This window comes from Neodiprion lecontei, chromosome 1 (genome assembly GCF_021901455.1).
Source record: "Neodiprion lecontei isolate iyNeoLeco1 chromosome 1, iyNeoLeco1.1, whole genome shotgun sequence".
Taxonomy (NCBI): domain Eukaryota; kingdom Metazoa; phylum Arthropoda; class Insecta; order Hymenoptera; family Diprionidae; genus Neodiprion; species Neodiprion lecontei.
Genome location: NC_060260.1, coordinates 35,500,078 through 35,517,702, shown reverse-complemented (window position 1 = coordinate 35,517,702; position 17,625 = coordinate 35,500,078). Strand labels below are relative to the sequence as shown.

Genomic DNA, 17,625 nt, shown 5'->3' with positions numbered 1-17,625 from the left:
GTTGGACAGGTGGATACGAGTTGTTATGGTGCATAGTGTAAATCCTCGGCGTGGTGAAGATTCGAGCAGAGATACCTGCATAGCTAACTCGGTGATAAACCGTTAAAACCCGTAAAACTGCCTACTGATTAATTAATTAGTTAGCAATAAATGTCAACCAGTCGAAGAGCACCGGCTGGACGACGAAGCTCAATGACGTTCGAAGCCGTGCGGTGGACTCGGTTGCGTCCACCGTATGGATTGACAGCTAAGGCTAATCCACCGACGTTACGTCACGTAGAGAAACGGACAGTCCATCTCTCTCTCTCTATCTCTCTCATGAATCTAAGTACGGAACTACCTTCACGCCTAATTAAAATACGGATCAACAAGCGATGGATTTTCGCTTAGGAGTGGATTTGCGGTAGAAATGATGAAGCGGGAAATTGTTATCTCACCGACAACGACGACGTGCCCGAAGACCTGATCGCTGGCCACGTGGGAACAGTTCCAACGGTGGTGTCTGAACTGGTGCCGACATTCGCGCAGCCCCAGAGCGGCGCCTTCCCCGACAGCTGGCATGGCGTGTGGTGCGGCTCTACACTGGTCTCGTTGACCCTTGGCCAGGCCTGGTATCCGGCCGCAAACAGCCGCGCCAACGACAACGGCACCCACCACCCTGCGACAGATAGGAGAAGAAGAGAAAAAAAATAAAAATAACGGTCGATTAATGAGTTACCAAATGGTCGGTGGACTAGGATCGGCTGAAAGGGTATACGATTCTCGAAATCTTGCTGTCCGCGGCTCGGAAACACCGAGACAAAGGAGTTACGGGGGCCACCGATGGATTGTCTAGAATTCTGTACGGTTGAAATGGGAGAAAAAACATCGCCGTGCGTTCGGTGGGAGGGGGGGGGGCACATTAGTCAGGGTATTGAGGTGAAATTTATACCGATCAGTGAGGAGAAAGGTTAAAGAATTTCCTAACGGGGAGGAAAGAATTAGGTGCCCACGACGTACCTTTATACCTTTTCTATAAATTGGAATCTTTCACGGTATCTTTGGAAGCAGATAAAGCGGAAGAGTTCGATAAATTTGTACAGTGGACAGGCTAACGCGGTTCACCGATCAAATGAAAAAGGTGGCTAACGAAATATTTATGCAGCCAGGCTCGCCAGCTACGGACTTTAGCTGCAGATCCGGCCGGTGGAGTACATAGTGGATTTTTCAACTAAACGTCGATAAATTAGTCGACGTCGTGAAAGTTTTTTTTTTTTTTTTTCTTGGTGTGCGTGTGATATACAAACGTATCGATATTGAATGAAAATTAACAAGCTTGTGGATATCAACGTCCGTCTGTTTTGCCCGCCACCTCTGTCAGGCCGTGTCTCTTATTTTTCCATTGGTCTTTACTCCCTGAGTTACTCACTGCATCGGGAGTATTAGAATCTGATTTGAATTTCAAATTTTCATTTAATTCTCACTCATCCGCTATCGCACACGCTCTTCTTCCTTTTCTTTTTCATTTTCTTCTTATTTTGCTGCTGGTGCTGCAGATAAGCCGGACACCTTAATGATCGTAAGTAATCAAGGACCGAACGGCGCCCGGTTGGGCAGGGATTTAAGTGGTCGCAAGTCGCAGCGGGTGCCTCGACGTCCCCTTCAATACCGAGTCCGTGCAGTCATCCAGTGACACATTGGCGAGAAGGTGGCCGCAGCGAGTTCCTTCCTCCATTGTGTCTGGCGCTAACGAAGTTGACCATCTTCGATCCGAGGCTATTATGTACCCTGGATTATCACCTTTGGAAATTACCATAAAACCGCATCGTTCACCGGATTAAAATCCCTAAACGGCGAGGACCCTCGGCTCTTCCCAGTTTGCATGGTCGAGTTTTGCCTCCTTCTTTGCCTCTTGGCCGCGGGAGCGATGGGAAGTCTCAAAATTTCTTCCCAATGTCACCTTCGCCGTCTCGACATCCGTTCGACCATGAGGTCGAAACGATTTTGGCAAGAAACCTGAAAGCTGCCGGATCACGGGGACGAAGAGTTTTACCGAGAAGCAAATTTTCGCTGCCCTTTGTGCTTCTCGGATCGTTTCGACACCCACCGAGACAATTCGCAAGGCTTCGTTGCTCTTCGACAAACGCTCTGAAGCAGGAATTCGTCGATGCGGAAGCGGATGGAACGGGCGTTGGTTCTCAAGAAGACGAGGAATCCTCCTCGGCCGGTGCTCGCTGCTTGTAGACGCGTCATCGAGCCTTCGTTCGGTTCGTAGTTTGGGCCACCGCGCGTCCGCGTTCGGCTTGCATTCCGATGCAAATAACGCGCCCCAGGGACGTAACGTAATCGTTGCAATTTCATGCTTCTCAGAAATTCGCTCCTTCCTCACCCCGCCTTGCCCATGGCCATGGATCTTTTTCCTTGTTTTCGTTTTTCCATTTTTTCAGACAAAGAAAAAAAAAAAAAAAAACTCGTGCCTGCTGGCTGTAATCATTTCTGATACGTCAGCGGGTCCTTTTCAGAACCCTCATTATGTACATACCTACTCTCCACTTGCCGGAATTTCATTTTTCAACATCACTAATGAACAATACTTTGTAGCGGTTGGCGTAAATTTTCTTTCGCGATCTATTCGACACCTTGATTAGCCAAAAAAAAGTTGAAAACATGGAATTTCGACCGTGACGACGTGCCTTTTGTTGTCCGTCAAACGCGGAACATAACTCGTGTCGGTTAACTAGAACCGAAGGCTGGACGAGCGAGGTGGAAGGTTGGTGGATATGCGCGGAGTCTCTTTAATTATCGCTCACACCGTCAGTCGTTAATCTAATTAGACACGCTTAGCCAAGAGCCACGAGCATTGAAGATGTACAACGTCACGCGTTCGCGTCGGGTTTGCGCGAGGCATCGTTCACTCACCAATTACTCATTTGTTTTACTTTACGGGATGGCAATTATGCAGGCTAATGTCGCGCGTCGACCCATTTGAAACGACAGGCGACAGGAACCGGCCGTGTGTCGGTCGCTCCGCTTCCACAACCTACGCTTCTTCTTCACCAACCGACTTCGAAGTACGCAGCAGCTACGTACAAATACGGTGGAATGTTTGTCAGCTGTCGAACATTGGGCAGGATACAGATTTTTATCGTACCATTAAACAGACCCGGAATTCGATCGATGGATGGATGCAGAATTGAGAAAAGACAATATGTAATTGGTTGAATTTAAGGTTCCTTTTTTATTCGTTTTTTTATTTAGTAACGTGCGAGACGATTGATTCACTCCTGGGAGTAGAAATTTTCTTCAATACCGAGGTATATCATCGCATTAGAAGTGAATTATACGTTGGGAACGAGTTATTGTAAGGCTGTCGGTGTTTTCTCTTTCGTGCCTGGATACAGCTTCTGGAAATATGCCGCATGAAAGGTTCAATTTCAACACTGACATGCCCCTCTAATTCCTAAATTATGCGATAATATTTCATTCCTGCATCAAAAGACCGCGCGCAGCGCTAAGCTCTGTGAAATATGTTGTTTCACGAATGTGATTTTGTACCAAAAAGTACCATGTAAAATGCTTGTAACATTACAAACCGGAAGCTTGACGGTATGGTAAAACGTTGAAACGATTGTTTCCAGATTTTTGCAAGTACGTAACAGATGAAAAATTCTTATCAAGATTCCAGTATCAAAAGAAAACGTTGACAGATATTTTAGGGATGTCAGAAAATTCGATAAGCTTTCAAATGATTCTAATATTCCAACATTGCAAAGACTCGAAGCGACTCGAAAACATTTCGCCAAACGAAGCACGCCCAAGTATGAAAATTACTTCAACTTGGAACAAGGTACGAATTACCGACCCCTTGGTTTTTTTTTTCTTTCTTTTTCTTCAAGCGTAAAAAATTTAATTTCCGTTATTCCGTTTAAGCCTGATGTTTTAGCCGGTACATCGCGTTGCATCGATGCAACAAGGGTGTACTGGCTGCGTTCAAGACGACGCATAGTTCGTATGTAGATATTCAGAAGCGGAGCAGAGGTGGGTATCACCGTGTAATACATGACATTAAGTCCAACTGGCTCGCAAACGCATTACAGCACACACTCGCACACGTGGCGCGTAGGGTAATAACGCGTTATTCGCTTCGAGTGCTTCTCTGCCACAGACGCATCCACGGTAGGTGAATGCGTACGGTAATAATACGACCAAGATTCCGTCAGCGATAAAAGCACCCTGAATACTTTGGGAGGAAATCAATAACTATAGGTATACGGAAGTGTGGCCGGAGGGCTGAAAAGCCTCGGCGGCGTAATGATTCTGTAAAATTGAAAATCATACTTATTCATCATGCGCGCAGGCTCTCGAGCAGCCCGGGAATATGATTTCAGCGCAAAAATCACCGTCATTTCAGCCCGTTAGATCGCGAATAATTATCGTTTGAATCGTTTTGTATATCGGATCGTTTGACGTCAATTTACAGCGGTGACAAATGACTGTGTAATAATATTCTTTGGTTATTTCTTTTCCAACATCGAGATTGGATTCCGTGCGGAAATTGGTCTCAAGCCGACCCATCCATTTCATCGATATTTTCCCTCCTTACCACCCATGCGGCAACTGTTGTATATTAATGCAAATTATAATTACCGCATGGACGAGAAGGTTGTGCATCGAATCCACCCTGTTCCGGCCAGACAACAATGCGAGCGCATGGTTACCGCAATTGCATTCCACGGGGTCACCATAGACACTCCCTAAAGAGTCAGGAGTTTCGAGGAGCTCAACTGTGTCCATGAATTTTTTCATTTGCTGTTCCTGTTAGACTTGGACGAAGTCAGGATCGCGGGTCGCACGGACTAAATCTCTCAAAGTAGCAGTTACAAGGCTATCGAAGACGCCTGAACCTATCGATCCTGATCAATGCGGAAGACAAAAGTAGACCGCACGACTGAACGTTACGTACGAGGCTTCTGCGGTACAATAACACAACTCGTAGCACAGTGAAATGAATATCCACGCGAGTTCGTAGTGACAATGGAAGCTGTTACGGAGCAAAGACACCCTCTTCCACTTGGCAGGTCCTTTCCTCCTGTACCGACGTGACACAAATCCTTTCGGATAATCCCCCGTCACGTGGGTTACAGATCAGAGTCATAAGTAGGTATGGAGTAGCGACTCGTCGGTGCACCCGAAACGTTCTACATTACAGATCGTTATACGACGTCCGTGTCTCGTCGTGGCATGAGTGCACGGTCTGCGATACAGAGATTCCGAACCGATTCACGTGGGTGTGTTACGCGTGTACCTGGGCAAGGCCTCCGTCTATTACGGGCCGAGAGTCATCGTCTACACTTTAGCACTTTATTTCGATGATATCTCGAACGAGCCGCGGCCTGCACGCGGGCCCCGTGGGGGTCCACTGTGAGAACCCAGCTACGTCTTGTCGCTTCTTAATTCTTTCGGAATAACTGTACACAAACGGTGTAATACTGGCTGGTCGGCCAGCGACAGTGTGACAAAAATCTAGTATGACGAGTGAGAGGAAACGGAGTTGAGGAGGCAAACCTCGACGGATGACGATGCGAGAGGGGAATCAAAGCGATGGTTACTAATTTAGTCGGACGAAATCGCGTTCTTCGTTCCTGATTCATTTCCTCCTCCCCGGCAACGATCGATCCTTCTTCGGAATATTAGCATCCTCGTAAATTCTGTTTCGTTACTCGGATCGCAGATCTTCGGAAGTCAAGACCGTGACCGTTTCTGAATAGGTATATTCCACAAGCTCGGCTCGACCTCGGAGAAAAACGGTAGACGGTTTTTACCGGGTTCACTGGTAGCCGTGACTCCTGCAGAGGCTGTCGGAGACTCAGACTGTGCGATCGTGGTGAGGATTCGACTGGCGTGCAGGGGAAGGAATGCGAAAACGAGCCAAAAACGCGCTGCGGCATTCGCGAGGATTTTGCCACGGTGGCAGCGGGGATCGGTAGGTATATAACAAATAATTACAGACTGGACGTCGGAGGCACGGAGTAGGTATAATGGTGAAATCACCGTGGGCACAGATGAGATGGCCAAATCGTAGGTGCGTCGTCGCCGGAGTCCGGAGGATCGTGCGAGGCTAATTAAAACTTTTCATTACCGGGTAACTAACTAAAGCAGCGTTTTATTATCAGCGATTAAGGCGATTTTACAACCGACCGAGAGGAGTTCGAGTTTCAGGGATTCGCGAGAGCCGAGGAAGCGTGATCAGGATCCCGGCTGTAATTACGCCGGCTCCGCCATTTTAAGAACGATTATAACCGGCTGGTTACAGCTACTCTTCTCTAATTGCTACTAACTTGCGTTGCAGTTGCAGGATACGCGATGTTAACAGTTGAATTTTTGTAAGACGTAATAAGTAAAATCGTTTTTACGATAATAGTTCCGAGCCACAAACGAGGCGGAGGCTCGGGTCAGGCATAACGCGTACTAGCAGACGTGGTAATTTCGTAAACGGTGATAGCCGTTAGCGCAACATTTTCAACCGGCGTAAACGATCAAGCGCGCGCGTTTAATTCCCTAACGAAATTTTTTGTACACGCGCCCACCGAGTGGTAAAACTTTTTAATCACCCGGACCGCGTATGGGACTACAAGCAAAGTCCGGTAATATCGTATAGTGACAAAATCACGATTATGGTATCCTGTACACCCACATTCGACGCGTTGTACCTCGTGAAAATAAAACTCACCAACAACCGGCCGGACTCGCGAGATCAACGTCTGCGAGTCGATCGGGTGTTTTGTTGCCACCGATATCTTACAGGTCCGCCGATGATCGGGAATGACGAGTAGAAAGGTGCCTCATGGCCTGCCTCGGACAAACCCAACCCAACCTCGAGCCGATCCGGCCACAATGGGAACTCGAAACCCATCGCATAACGCGGTGATTCACACGGTAGCATTCCGCCTGACAATCCCGGTCGAGAAAACCAGATTTGCGATTAGCCGTAGACGTTGTCCAGGGTTTACCGTCACCTGACGACTCACCGAACAGCTGAACATGGACAGGCTGCGAAATCAAATTTCACACGCGGTGATTTGCGCTTTGTGTAGCTGCTTGACCGTCGGTCTAGACAGTGGCAATCGTATACGAAGATTCGCTTCGGTGTCCCGGTGATCGTCCTTCGAAAATCGGCGCTGCTATTGAAGAGAAGAACAAGAAGATTCTACCAGAAGGAAATTGTCATTCGTAATAATGAACCATTGGTAACAGCTTTTGGGCGTGCCACGTCAATCGCGAAGAAACGTAGATTTCGATTTTCTCCAGCATTATTCCCGAAGAAGAAGATGACGCTGTCCACGAATCGCGTCGTTCTCGAGACACGTGTAAAGGAACCTGAATATTTATGGTCGTCATTGTGCCCGTAACGCGAGTATTCTAGTCCGACCGAAAGATTTTCGGTGGTGAAACAGCCGTGTCGTTTCGGTCGTAGCGTCGGGGATGATTCGTCACGATAAAACAGCGTAGAGGATTCCGGCTTCGCCACGCTTGTCAAGGTGGCTGATGGCTGAAGCCTCGAGTTCGAAGTTTTTCCGGTAGAAAATTCGAATCCCGAATAGGGTAGACGAGCAAGGGAGTTAATATCTCAGCGCGCGGAATCGGCGGCGATCGTTACGTTACAGTCGGCGCAAACCCAACGTCGAGGAGCGACGACTATCCATGCGAGCATTCGTCCTCAGGTTGCATTGCAGCGGCTCGCCGCGGACAACGAGAGAAAAAATCCCCCGAAGATCTGGACCTCAGATACGTAAGCTACCAGACCTCCCAGTCGGTTTCTCCCGACCGGGAAATAACTCTCCTCGACTGTATCTCGGTGCGAGGTTTCTTCTCCCCTTCCAGTCACCAACTGCAGAATAGCGCGCATGTCGTACACAGGATCGAGGTACCGACGGATGATCCATCACGAGGCTAACTTACATCGTCGGCGAATGTGAAAGAGCGCAAAGTTTCTCCGTCAAACCTATGATAAGGTTTACAACCGGTAGCCACTGCTGTCGGACTCTACGCACTTGTCGGGATAACTTTTAGCGTTGAAAATTGTTGTTAACGCGAATGTGATTTAGCTGCGAAACGCCCGAGGGTGACGCAACGGATGGATGGACATCCTGCACCTCCTGCAACATTCGCGATATTTCAACAGCTCTGTAGCTCAGTGATACGCGTTAATGTATAGGATAAATACCGCGTTCGAACGAGCGTATAACCGCAGGTACGTACTAAGTTCGCCTTACGACGCATATACGTGCTCGTGGTGGTAAAGTGTTACGCTTTACGCGAGCTGCACACCGGCTATTAAATTATCCCGATGAGGCTGACCCACGTTATGCGGATCTCCGGCCACTTAGTACATCTTTAATCCTTATCTATACGCGTATCGCGTAACGTATGCGATGCAAAGTAGGCATGCGCAACAAGCCTACACAGGCCAGCCTCGCCAATCCCGCAAGCTTTTTCACCGCTGCTCCGTACCGCTTACTTAGATACTATACGTATAAATGATCCCCCAGCAGTTCACGTTCCAGCCGAGAGTTGGACTTTGGTGCTTCTGGATATCCGCAATATTGAAGTTGGAGAGTTCTGCTTTTTCTTCATTTACTTCCAAGCTCCAAACTCAATTTGTCAACGTTTCGTTTGAGTTGTGAGAAGGTCCGGACAACGGGTAATTCAAACACCTCATCAGCGTTTGATTTATCGTCCATGTTTCTTCACACCGCAACTTTCCATAGAACATCGACGAGGAATGCTGTGTAGGTAATTCACGCCGTCAACGTGTGTTTATTGCAAATGACTCACTGCGGCCTGTAGGTTACGCGTATATTCGTCTAGAAGATCATACTTTCGAGTTGAGCAACAGCGGTGGCTCGAAGCGTTTACCGTATTGACTGTAACATTGTGTTCCTGACGGAAGGTCTTAGCCATCATTCGACAAAGTGTAGTTCTCGAGAGGTAATAAAACCTCGACTACCAGCTGCGGCTGAGACCTGCGGGAGGTTCAAGGAGTGAAAAAACAAAGATCAAGCAAACGTCGACACGACTCTTTACAATTGAAAACTATACTCCGTTGAAGCTTCTACCTCGATCGATTACGGATTAAAAGTTGACGGAAAATGTCGCGAAAAATATGCGTAAGTGAGAATTCCGAGGTGTCGCGAGTCTTCCGTTTCGGACTCGCAGCTCCCGAGACGTGGGACGAAAAAGGCGCCGATACACCTCCTGGCGTCAATGCCGATCTTATCTGATCCGTCGAGCCCCGTTGCGGGGAGAGGATCCTTTTAATTAGTCTCAGCTGAGTACAAACAGTGGTCGCCAGGATCAGTTAACTCTCGGGGAAGGAGCGTCGCGTCCTGTCTCGCCTATACACACGTATACTCGAGTTTGTCTCCGACTCGCTCGAAGATAGCGAGAAATGTCTCCTCGTAATACCGAGGATTTGTTGCTATTGTCCGGCGACGCTGACGCTTGACAACTTTCAGTCTTGTACCGGATTTTCGTGACCGACTCGCGCCTCGTCCTGACCACCCACAAGGCTCCGCAACCCCCGATATCGACTCTCGTTTTTAGGAAAGGAAACTCCGATCGTCGAGGAGTAAGTAAGCGGAAATTCAATAATTTCAAAATCCCAGACGATGGTCTAATCGCCGTTCTAAAAAACGTTCGATTCTTCGCCTCGTTTTATCGAGTCAGGTTGAACATCTTGATACAATCGTCGAATGAATCGTCGTGTTTAAGCTGACTCGACGCCTTTCGACGAAACTGGTTCCCTTTACCCGACTAAAACACGCATTAGACGCTTGAACAAGGCATAATTATGCATCGGAGGCGACGTTGTTAACACCGTAGAATTCGGTCGAGTACGAGGCATAAAAAGCTGGATGGAAAGGTGGCGATTAATCACGCCGGCGGTGAGCACAGCGGGGAAAAAAGGATCGCTCCTTCAATTTGGACCCTCGGCTATCCTGACCTGTGCAATCACGCCGCGGTGTCTCGCACCGTATCGCATATATTGGTATAGTTGTTGTGCGAGGTTACGTTCGGCTGGGTCGGGCTAAATGTTAACACACAAATTATGTAAATCAGACATTTGTCTTCGAGCGGATACTCGAAACGCCCGGAGCTGCAGGCGGCTGATCCCTCCTTCGCAACTCTAGCAAAGCATCCTCTGGGGTTTGGTTCAGAGTTATGACGACTAGATAGGCGGACCTGGATAGGAGGAAGAAGGAGAGAGAGAGGGGGGAGGAGGGATGAGCAGCGAACAAAAACGGGGAATAACGACATCGACAAGCCTTTTACCGGAAAAGATGAGGAAGAAAAAAAAATATTTGAAAGTATAATTTTACGATTTTTGCCCGACGCGGTCGCGTCCCGGTGCTTTACACATAATTTGTCGAGAAAACATAATTTCCGTGTCTTCCTCGAGATATTTATTATCGAGTCTGTCGGAGATTTCGCTCTTTGTTCTTCTCGATAAAATACATTTTCGAAACTCGAATGGCCATGCGTCAGATACATTCTAGCCACCTTACTGCCGGTCTTTCGAAATTATTTACGAACTCGTCTTGAGTCGGCGAGCTGCAAGGTTACGGGCTGGGCTTTCTTCCAGGATCCTCTCGATCGATTCGATCATTGCTCGAAACGCGACGCGGTTTTCGGATCGTTACACACGCGTCTCTCGCGTGGGTGGTTCAGCTACGGTCCGCGATAATTCGACTCGCGATTATGTCGGATGGTCGTAACTTCGGATTAGCGAATATCGCGAATTTAACAATTTCAACGCTCATGTGTGCGCTACGGAAGCGAAACTGAACTTCAAGAAAATTTTAATAAGTATTTTATCGCCGCGTGGGAACGCTCCAGGATCAGCTTTTGCACAGATACAAACGAACGTCTTTTTTGTCGCGTAATTAGGTCGATATTTTGAAATGAAAACCGTTGCTAAAATTCGAAGAGGTGTTATTGCTACTCGATCAGCTGCAGGGGAACGTAACCAAGTATAAAATTAAAATGAATAAATCACCAATTCTTATCGACACGTTCTTTCAAGATTGCCATCTTTAGAATCCATTTCATTTTTTAAATTCATCCACACCGTTCTCATAACTATTTTCACACGGTATATTTCGCATCGAGTGTAGGCATAGAAATTTCGCGAATTCTCAACACATTGAGTGGTGTTTCAAGTTAAACGTTTCTAATACTGTATTAACTTCCTGAAACTGATTTTCGAATTTACTATCGCAATTTGGTAGAATCCGTGCAATTTTCTTAATTCTGCGTCAGATGAAAATGCTGTGGAATGTTTTTGTTCAAAATTGCGAATAGAATTCCGCGTTTTAGGTACTACACGGAATTGGATACTTCGAGATACATACGTCAAGGTCGAAATCGAGCAGGGCACCCCCTTGACACACCATAAAGTATCCCTATTTTACTTTCTGAAAAGCGCTTAAGCGCCATGCCTTGGCATGCGTGTAGATGTGGGCGTCCCGGAGCCGTGTCTCTTCCTCGGCGCAGTTCGTTCTCCCGAAGCATCTCTCGAGGGAAGAAGAAGGGCGAAGAGCAAGCGATTCAATTTATGTACCGACAATGTGGCTTTGTCTCGCCAAATTATCATACGAGAACCAACATGCATAATTTAAGTCCGAGCTACGGCATAACAGTTTCCCCATTATCATATCATAGACCCCATGGAGGCGATTCGTCGCACGCACACTGGCGGGCCTTTATTCCTCACCGATGCCCGTCGAGGGATACAAACGCGAGTGCATCGTGCGTGTCTCGATCGATCGATCGATTTCAGCGAAGCTCCAAGCCCTGCAAGCCTCGGGCTCGTAAGTCTTGCTTCGCGTAGGTACGCACCTACTCGGGAACGAAGCGTAGCTGAAGGTTGTACGCGGTGCAAGTATCTTTACTCGCGGAAGGTTTAAACCCGGACAAGCGCTTTCACGGCGCGAAGGCGTTCAATGAAATATACACTTCGAGTTGTACGATTTCTCGCATTTATTTCACTGTGCGTGCACACTGTGCCTACCTGTACTGCCTGCTCCAAACCAGAATCGAATTCCCAGCCGCCATAAGGACGACGTTACGTAGGTACGTACCTCCGATCGAGGTACACCCTCTACTGCGATCTCGCGGCTTACCGCGACCGAACGCTGAGCGCCGATTCGATCAGCTTTGTTCCAAACCGAACCACCGATAACGAGAAAACGGGTCTAGCTACGTGGGAAAAAACATTGCGATTTTCTTATTGCTCGTTTTTAATTAGTCTACTTGGATTTAGACAGAAAATTGAATTTGGACATTGTTTTTTTTTTCTCGGTAATGAGTGACTTAATTGGTAGTAATCGATTATTTAAAGAAACTCGTCGGGGAAACTTGGAGCTTTTTTGATTGACGTGAAGTTTTTAACCATCACGAAACACGTGTAATGTAGGAATTTTCCGGTCTATTTCAAAGAAATTTATCTGACCATTACCAATTGCATGGAAGCGACATAATAAATTGATCGCTTATCATCGGTATGCAAATTCGATGCTAAATCATCATACATCATATGTCGTACATCATACATCATACATTATACATCATACATAGTATTAAAGTTCGAAACCAAAGTTTGGATGTTCGGATGTTCGGATGTTCAGAAAGTGACGTTACCCAAAATTTTTTTTCTCTCGACCTCATCGATCTATAGTAACCGAAAATCGGCTAGCCGAATCCCTCAGTCTGGAAATAACCGCGCAGTAGAGCGGACGGATGAGAGTCGCGCTCCGCAGATTTCGAGTACCGGGTTCTCTATCTCCTGGATCCTGCGCTCCGGGTCCGCTTCCTGGTGTAACTCGACTTCCAGGACAAGCGCTCCGTAGTTCTGGCTGTCCAGGTCCTTGACCTGGTAACTTTTGACCTTCAGGACTAATTTTTCGTAGTTCTGGCTGTCCAGGTCCTCCACCTGGTGGATCTTGACATCCAAGGAAAGCGCGCCGTAGTTCCTGCGCTCCAGGTCGGTTACCTGGTGAAACTCGACTTCCAGGACAAGCGCTCCGTAGTTCTGGCTGTCCAGGTCCTTGACCTGGTGACTTTCGACCTTCCGGACTAATTTTCCATAAATTTGGCTGCCCAGGTCCTCCACCTGGTGGATTTTGATATCCAGGAAATGCGCTCCGTAGTTCTGGCTATCCAGGTCCTTGACCTGATTATTTTTAACCTTCAGGACTAATTTTCAAGTTTGCGTTTGATTATTGAAAACGTCATGTTTTGTACCATCAAACCAATATACATGCTTCAGATAACCTTTTGAATCGGAAAAAAACCGAACGACCAGGATCAACAAATTGCGATTGTTGAGTGGTTGGCATTGTATACATAGGAATACATGACAATAACGTCGTTCAATTAGAGCTAAAATCGCTGTGCTTAGTGTTTCAAATCTTTCAGCACTTAGCTGATTGTTCTGTGGTATTATTTGACGAAATTTATTGTCGTAAAATCACAACACGTTAATACTTACATGCATGTGTAAACGTGATTTGTAGCATTATATAGAAAAAATCTTACGGGCAACAGTCGCGATGCAAAATAATGCCAATTAAAACGTTCGTCTCTGACTGCACGATGATAGGTAGAAATGCAGGTTTGTTATATTGTATTCATCGTCGCATCTGAGTCATCGACAGGATAATTATACATGGACGAAGGTATAATATGGTGAGAGAGCTCGTTCGTTCGTTGGTACGTCGGTAGCAAAGAACTACCGTGTTTGGGCCACCCACTTCGCGATTACATACCCGCTCGTTCGATCGACGTGTACCTACATATATGCACATGCATGCCCTGCGCGGTATGTACGATTATAACATATATATATATATATATATATATAGGACGAACTAACCCTAAGGATATCTTATATTTGCCGGATCTGCATAATGGATCCATACCGCGGGCATGCATTATACCCGTGCCCGAGAGTGTACATATATATTATATATAATATATACGTATATATACAACGCGTATCGAGTGAGTTGGTTTTAAACCCGACCGCGTCCAAGATTACGGGAGAATCGATTTACCGGTTATATACACGATTCGGGATGCAGCGGCCGCTGCTACCGTCGCGAAAATATACCTTATCGCGTTGTATTTAAAAAAGCTACGCAAATCGACGCGGTTCTCCTTTAGCCATATTATACATGTACCCACTTAATTCGCGGAGACAAATTTCATCCTAAGATTTTATTCCAGCATCGAAAACTTCGTCTGTAATTCTTAAGAGGTAAGAATGAGGCGGAGTTGAAATTCCGAATTTAATAAGTTTTGAAAGTGACAAATTTCGAATTTTTTGGTGGAGACGGTTGAAGCAAAGAGATCAAACTTTGACGAAACGTTAAGGTTTCGAAAGTGCGAAAATGAGAAAATTTTAAAACCTGCAACATCGAGATTCTGAATGATCGAAGATTTTCGGTTCTATGAATTTCTGGCTTGGTGAAATTTCACCACTTTGATCTTTCTTTGTTTTGGATTTTCGATATTTTTACGTTTGGAATCCTGGTAATTCTGATTTTTTACACCGACTCGTAGAGTAAACTGCGCTGCGTGAGTATATTTCAACTTTCGGAATCTTACTCTATCTCAACGTTGTTTTCGGAATTTTGCTCTGTCGGAACTTTACTTTTCGAAAATTTGTTGTATCGTAAGAGTTTGATTTCTGTATTTAAAGTTTCGCCACAAATTAATTCGAAACTAGGCGCTTTCGGAACTTTCAAAATTCGGACCTCCAATCGCGCTCCGTAAAAATACTATCTTGCACTTTTAAAAATGTGCAAGCGTCGTAAAATATAATCTGAGATTTCTGTAAACGCAATGCTTTTGTCGTAATATAAAAAAATATTTTCACCTCGAAACGGAAGAATTATTTGGTTTCACGGCGGAGCGAGCACTCCTTTCCTGTATCGTTCAAAGGGAACGGACGTTAAGCCCTTGCCCGAACAGTCGTTGGGTATTTCATAAACGAGTTCGAAGGATTCTGATTCGTACGTAGGTAGGTACACACAATGAGATTCGACCAAGCGGTGGTCCCTCGCGATTTTTGTGTACCGGTCCCTCGGACGGGTTGTTCGAGAGTTGTACGAGAATCGCGAACACCGCTCGAAGCCTAACCATTAGCTATAAATACGTACTAAATATTCCCATAAATCAGACCAATAGTCACATTACATGCCGGGGTCCTTGCCTTAAGAATATAACCAGCTTGGCTTCTACAACTCACTGCCGAAATTTTCTTTTTTACCATATTATATACACGGATGCGGGGATTCGGTGCGGCTGAACATTTTTTAATTTGTTTTTTTTTTTATCTCCTTTTTTCATTTCCTCGTACAAAGTCTTGCAAATATATGTCGGAGTAAAAGCTGTACCTGCTTCTTTGACGTTACACCGTATTATCTTAGAGTTATCCGTTGTGAGTTGATTTATTATGCGCAGGGCTACATACGGAATTGGGTGTTACGGGATAAACACCAAACGGCTAGGTGGTCTAGTGGAGTAAGGCTCCGGTAAAGCATCGCTAGATACCAGGTTCGATTCCTGGCTCCGTCGTTAATTTTTCGAATTTACCAGTTTTTCAAATTTATATCTTCAACAATGAAAAGGCCTCGTGATTAATGTTAAATATTGATAATGCATATCCGCATTTCAATTATTAGACGGTCATTGACTGTCTTACGGGCTTCGCATCAGAAGCGTAAGATTCCAAAATGTAAACACACTTACAGACATTCTTACAGTTGTGCTCAAGAGGAAGAACACTTTCTATTCATAAACACCAAACGTAGTCGCAATCACGGGATTAAGGGAAACTTGTTGATAAACAAGAGGGGTACCGATTACGGGAGCGGAGAGAAACGGCAGTCGGAGCCGAGCCTCCGGACAAATCGGTCTTGATCCCGGATATTGTGAATTCGTTGATTCCGCGATAATATGGACGGCGTCACGAACGATGGGACGAACGAGTCTCCATTGACTCCGACATACAGGTATGTGTACACACATGTATGTATATATATATATATATATATTGGACCGAGATATTGTGTTATTTAGTTATAACCAGTCGCTGCAATGCGGATCTTTATTCATCGTTTCAAAATTGTACGATCTTCTTGAGTCACTTTAAAGTTGAACGTAAATCACCCGAAAGCCGCGATACATGTTTACTTGAACCGCAAACTCAATTAACGAGTGTTTTCAAATAAAATAATTTGGAGCATTAATTACTGCTCTGTAATATACGATGTTAATTTAAATTCGCAGTCAAGTGTTGAAAGAATTGGAGTAAAATATGTTCACGTAATCTTTTTGGTTATACACGATTTAACGTAAACACAGATAGAGAGATGAATCACTCCAAAGAAATATCAGTTCCACTACATGATAATCTGAATATCGCAGCTCGTACCTAACGTAAAACATTCGTCGCGTTCTGATCGTATCTGCAGGTTTATTCGTCGTTAAACTCCAGTCAGAGACGTCCTTCGTTCGTCTTAATAACGTTTAAGCCACCGGAATTGCGGTCGTTTGTGTTTATCAGATTTAATAATAAGATTCAGCCTAACGAGCGAGCCATTAATTTCGGCAAAAGTATTCTCTTATCCGCAATTCTTCCTTCGACAACAAGAAAATAAATTATGAAAACGGTGAAAAAAAAAAACAAAAAAAAATGCGACCGCAGCGATTAAAAACCGGGTAATTGAAAATGCAAACCCGACGGAATGAAGAAGACTCCAGTTTGAGAAATGAAAAATACCCGCGAGTGACGTCGCGCGAAAACCTGCGTCATCGGAGAAGAAGTTGAAATGAAAAAAAAAGTGTACAAAAAAATATTTTGACAAGTATGAAAAATAAAAATCCAGGCCTTAGTAAAAACTGGGAATGTGCAGCGTTTCCCGTGTCAGCTCTCACGGTACGAGTCACTGATTCATAAATGACCCATGTGAAACACTGAGCGCCGATAGTCATCAGCTTGTTAAGTTCCGCTGTATTTTCCGTCTGAAACGCGACAGCGCATCCGAGCAATGCGATGTTGCAAGAAAAGGAGACAGGGAGTTGGAAAAAAAAAATTCGAAAAAAAAGCAAAAAACGAAATGACAATAAGTATGATAATAATTTTTAGTAACTCGCGAGAGATCGCGCAGTGTCTGCGTTCAGGCATAAAATAAAGACGCGGGTCGCACAGGTCCGACATTTCGGCGTGCGATCTCCTCCTCCAGGCTAAGCGAGTCGCTTTATGTAAGGCAGATTTAGATAGCGGGAGAAAATCAGGGAATCTGCTCCTACAAATTTTCAGCTCAGACGCGAAGAGGCCCTCAGGTTTTCGCACGAGGGTCACGCGCTGAGTTAACTCCAAAATTTACGACCTTTTCAGGAAAGTGCTGCTTTGTCCAACGGTCTCGTTTCGCGTACTTCGCTCTGCATGCATCCGCGATTTAACGCGTTATATACCCGAAGCCAAGTACGCGAGGAAGCGGGGAAATTCTGATTTTGAGCAGCGAGAATCGTTTCACATTCTTTTTTTTGTAGGATTCTGATTAGCAGCTGAATCTCAGC

General features: G+C 45.6%; 2 protein-coding genes across 7 annotated transcripts in view; one reads left to right on the top strand and one right to left on the bottom strand.

The window, feature by feature from the left end:
• Positions 1-17,625, bottom strand: part of LOC107219719 (protein Wnt-2) — a 70,503-nt gene that overhangs the window by 27,787 nt on the left and 25,091 nt on the right. For all 6 annotated transcript variants that reach the window (XM_046746767.1, XM_046746762.1, XM_046746763.1 and 3 more), the window contains one exon: positions 438-658. In XM_046746767.1, the coding sequence (XP_046602723.1) occupies positions 438-658 (221 nt within the window). The remainder of the gene's footprint in view (positions 1-437; positions 659-17,625) is intronic.
• LOC107219720 (proteasome subunit alpha type-5) overlaps positions 15,912-17,625 on the top strand; it is a 39,800-nt gene continuing 38,086 nt past the window's right edge. Inside the window, exon 1 of the mRNA XM_046746768.1 lies at positions 15,912-16,055. The gene's annotated coding sequence lies outside the window, so the exon portion shown is untranslated. The remainder of the gene's footprint in view (positions 16,056-17,625) is intronic.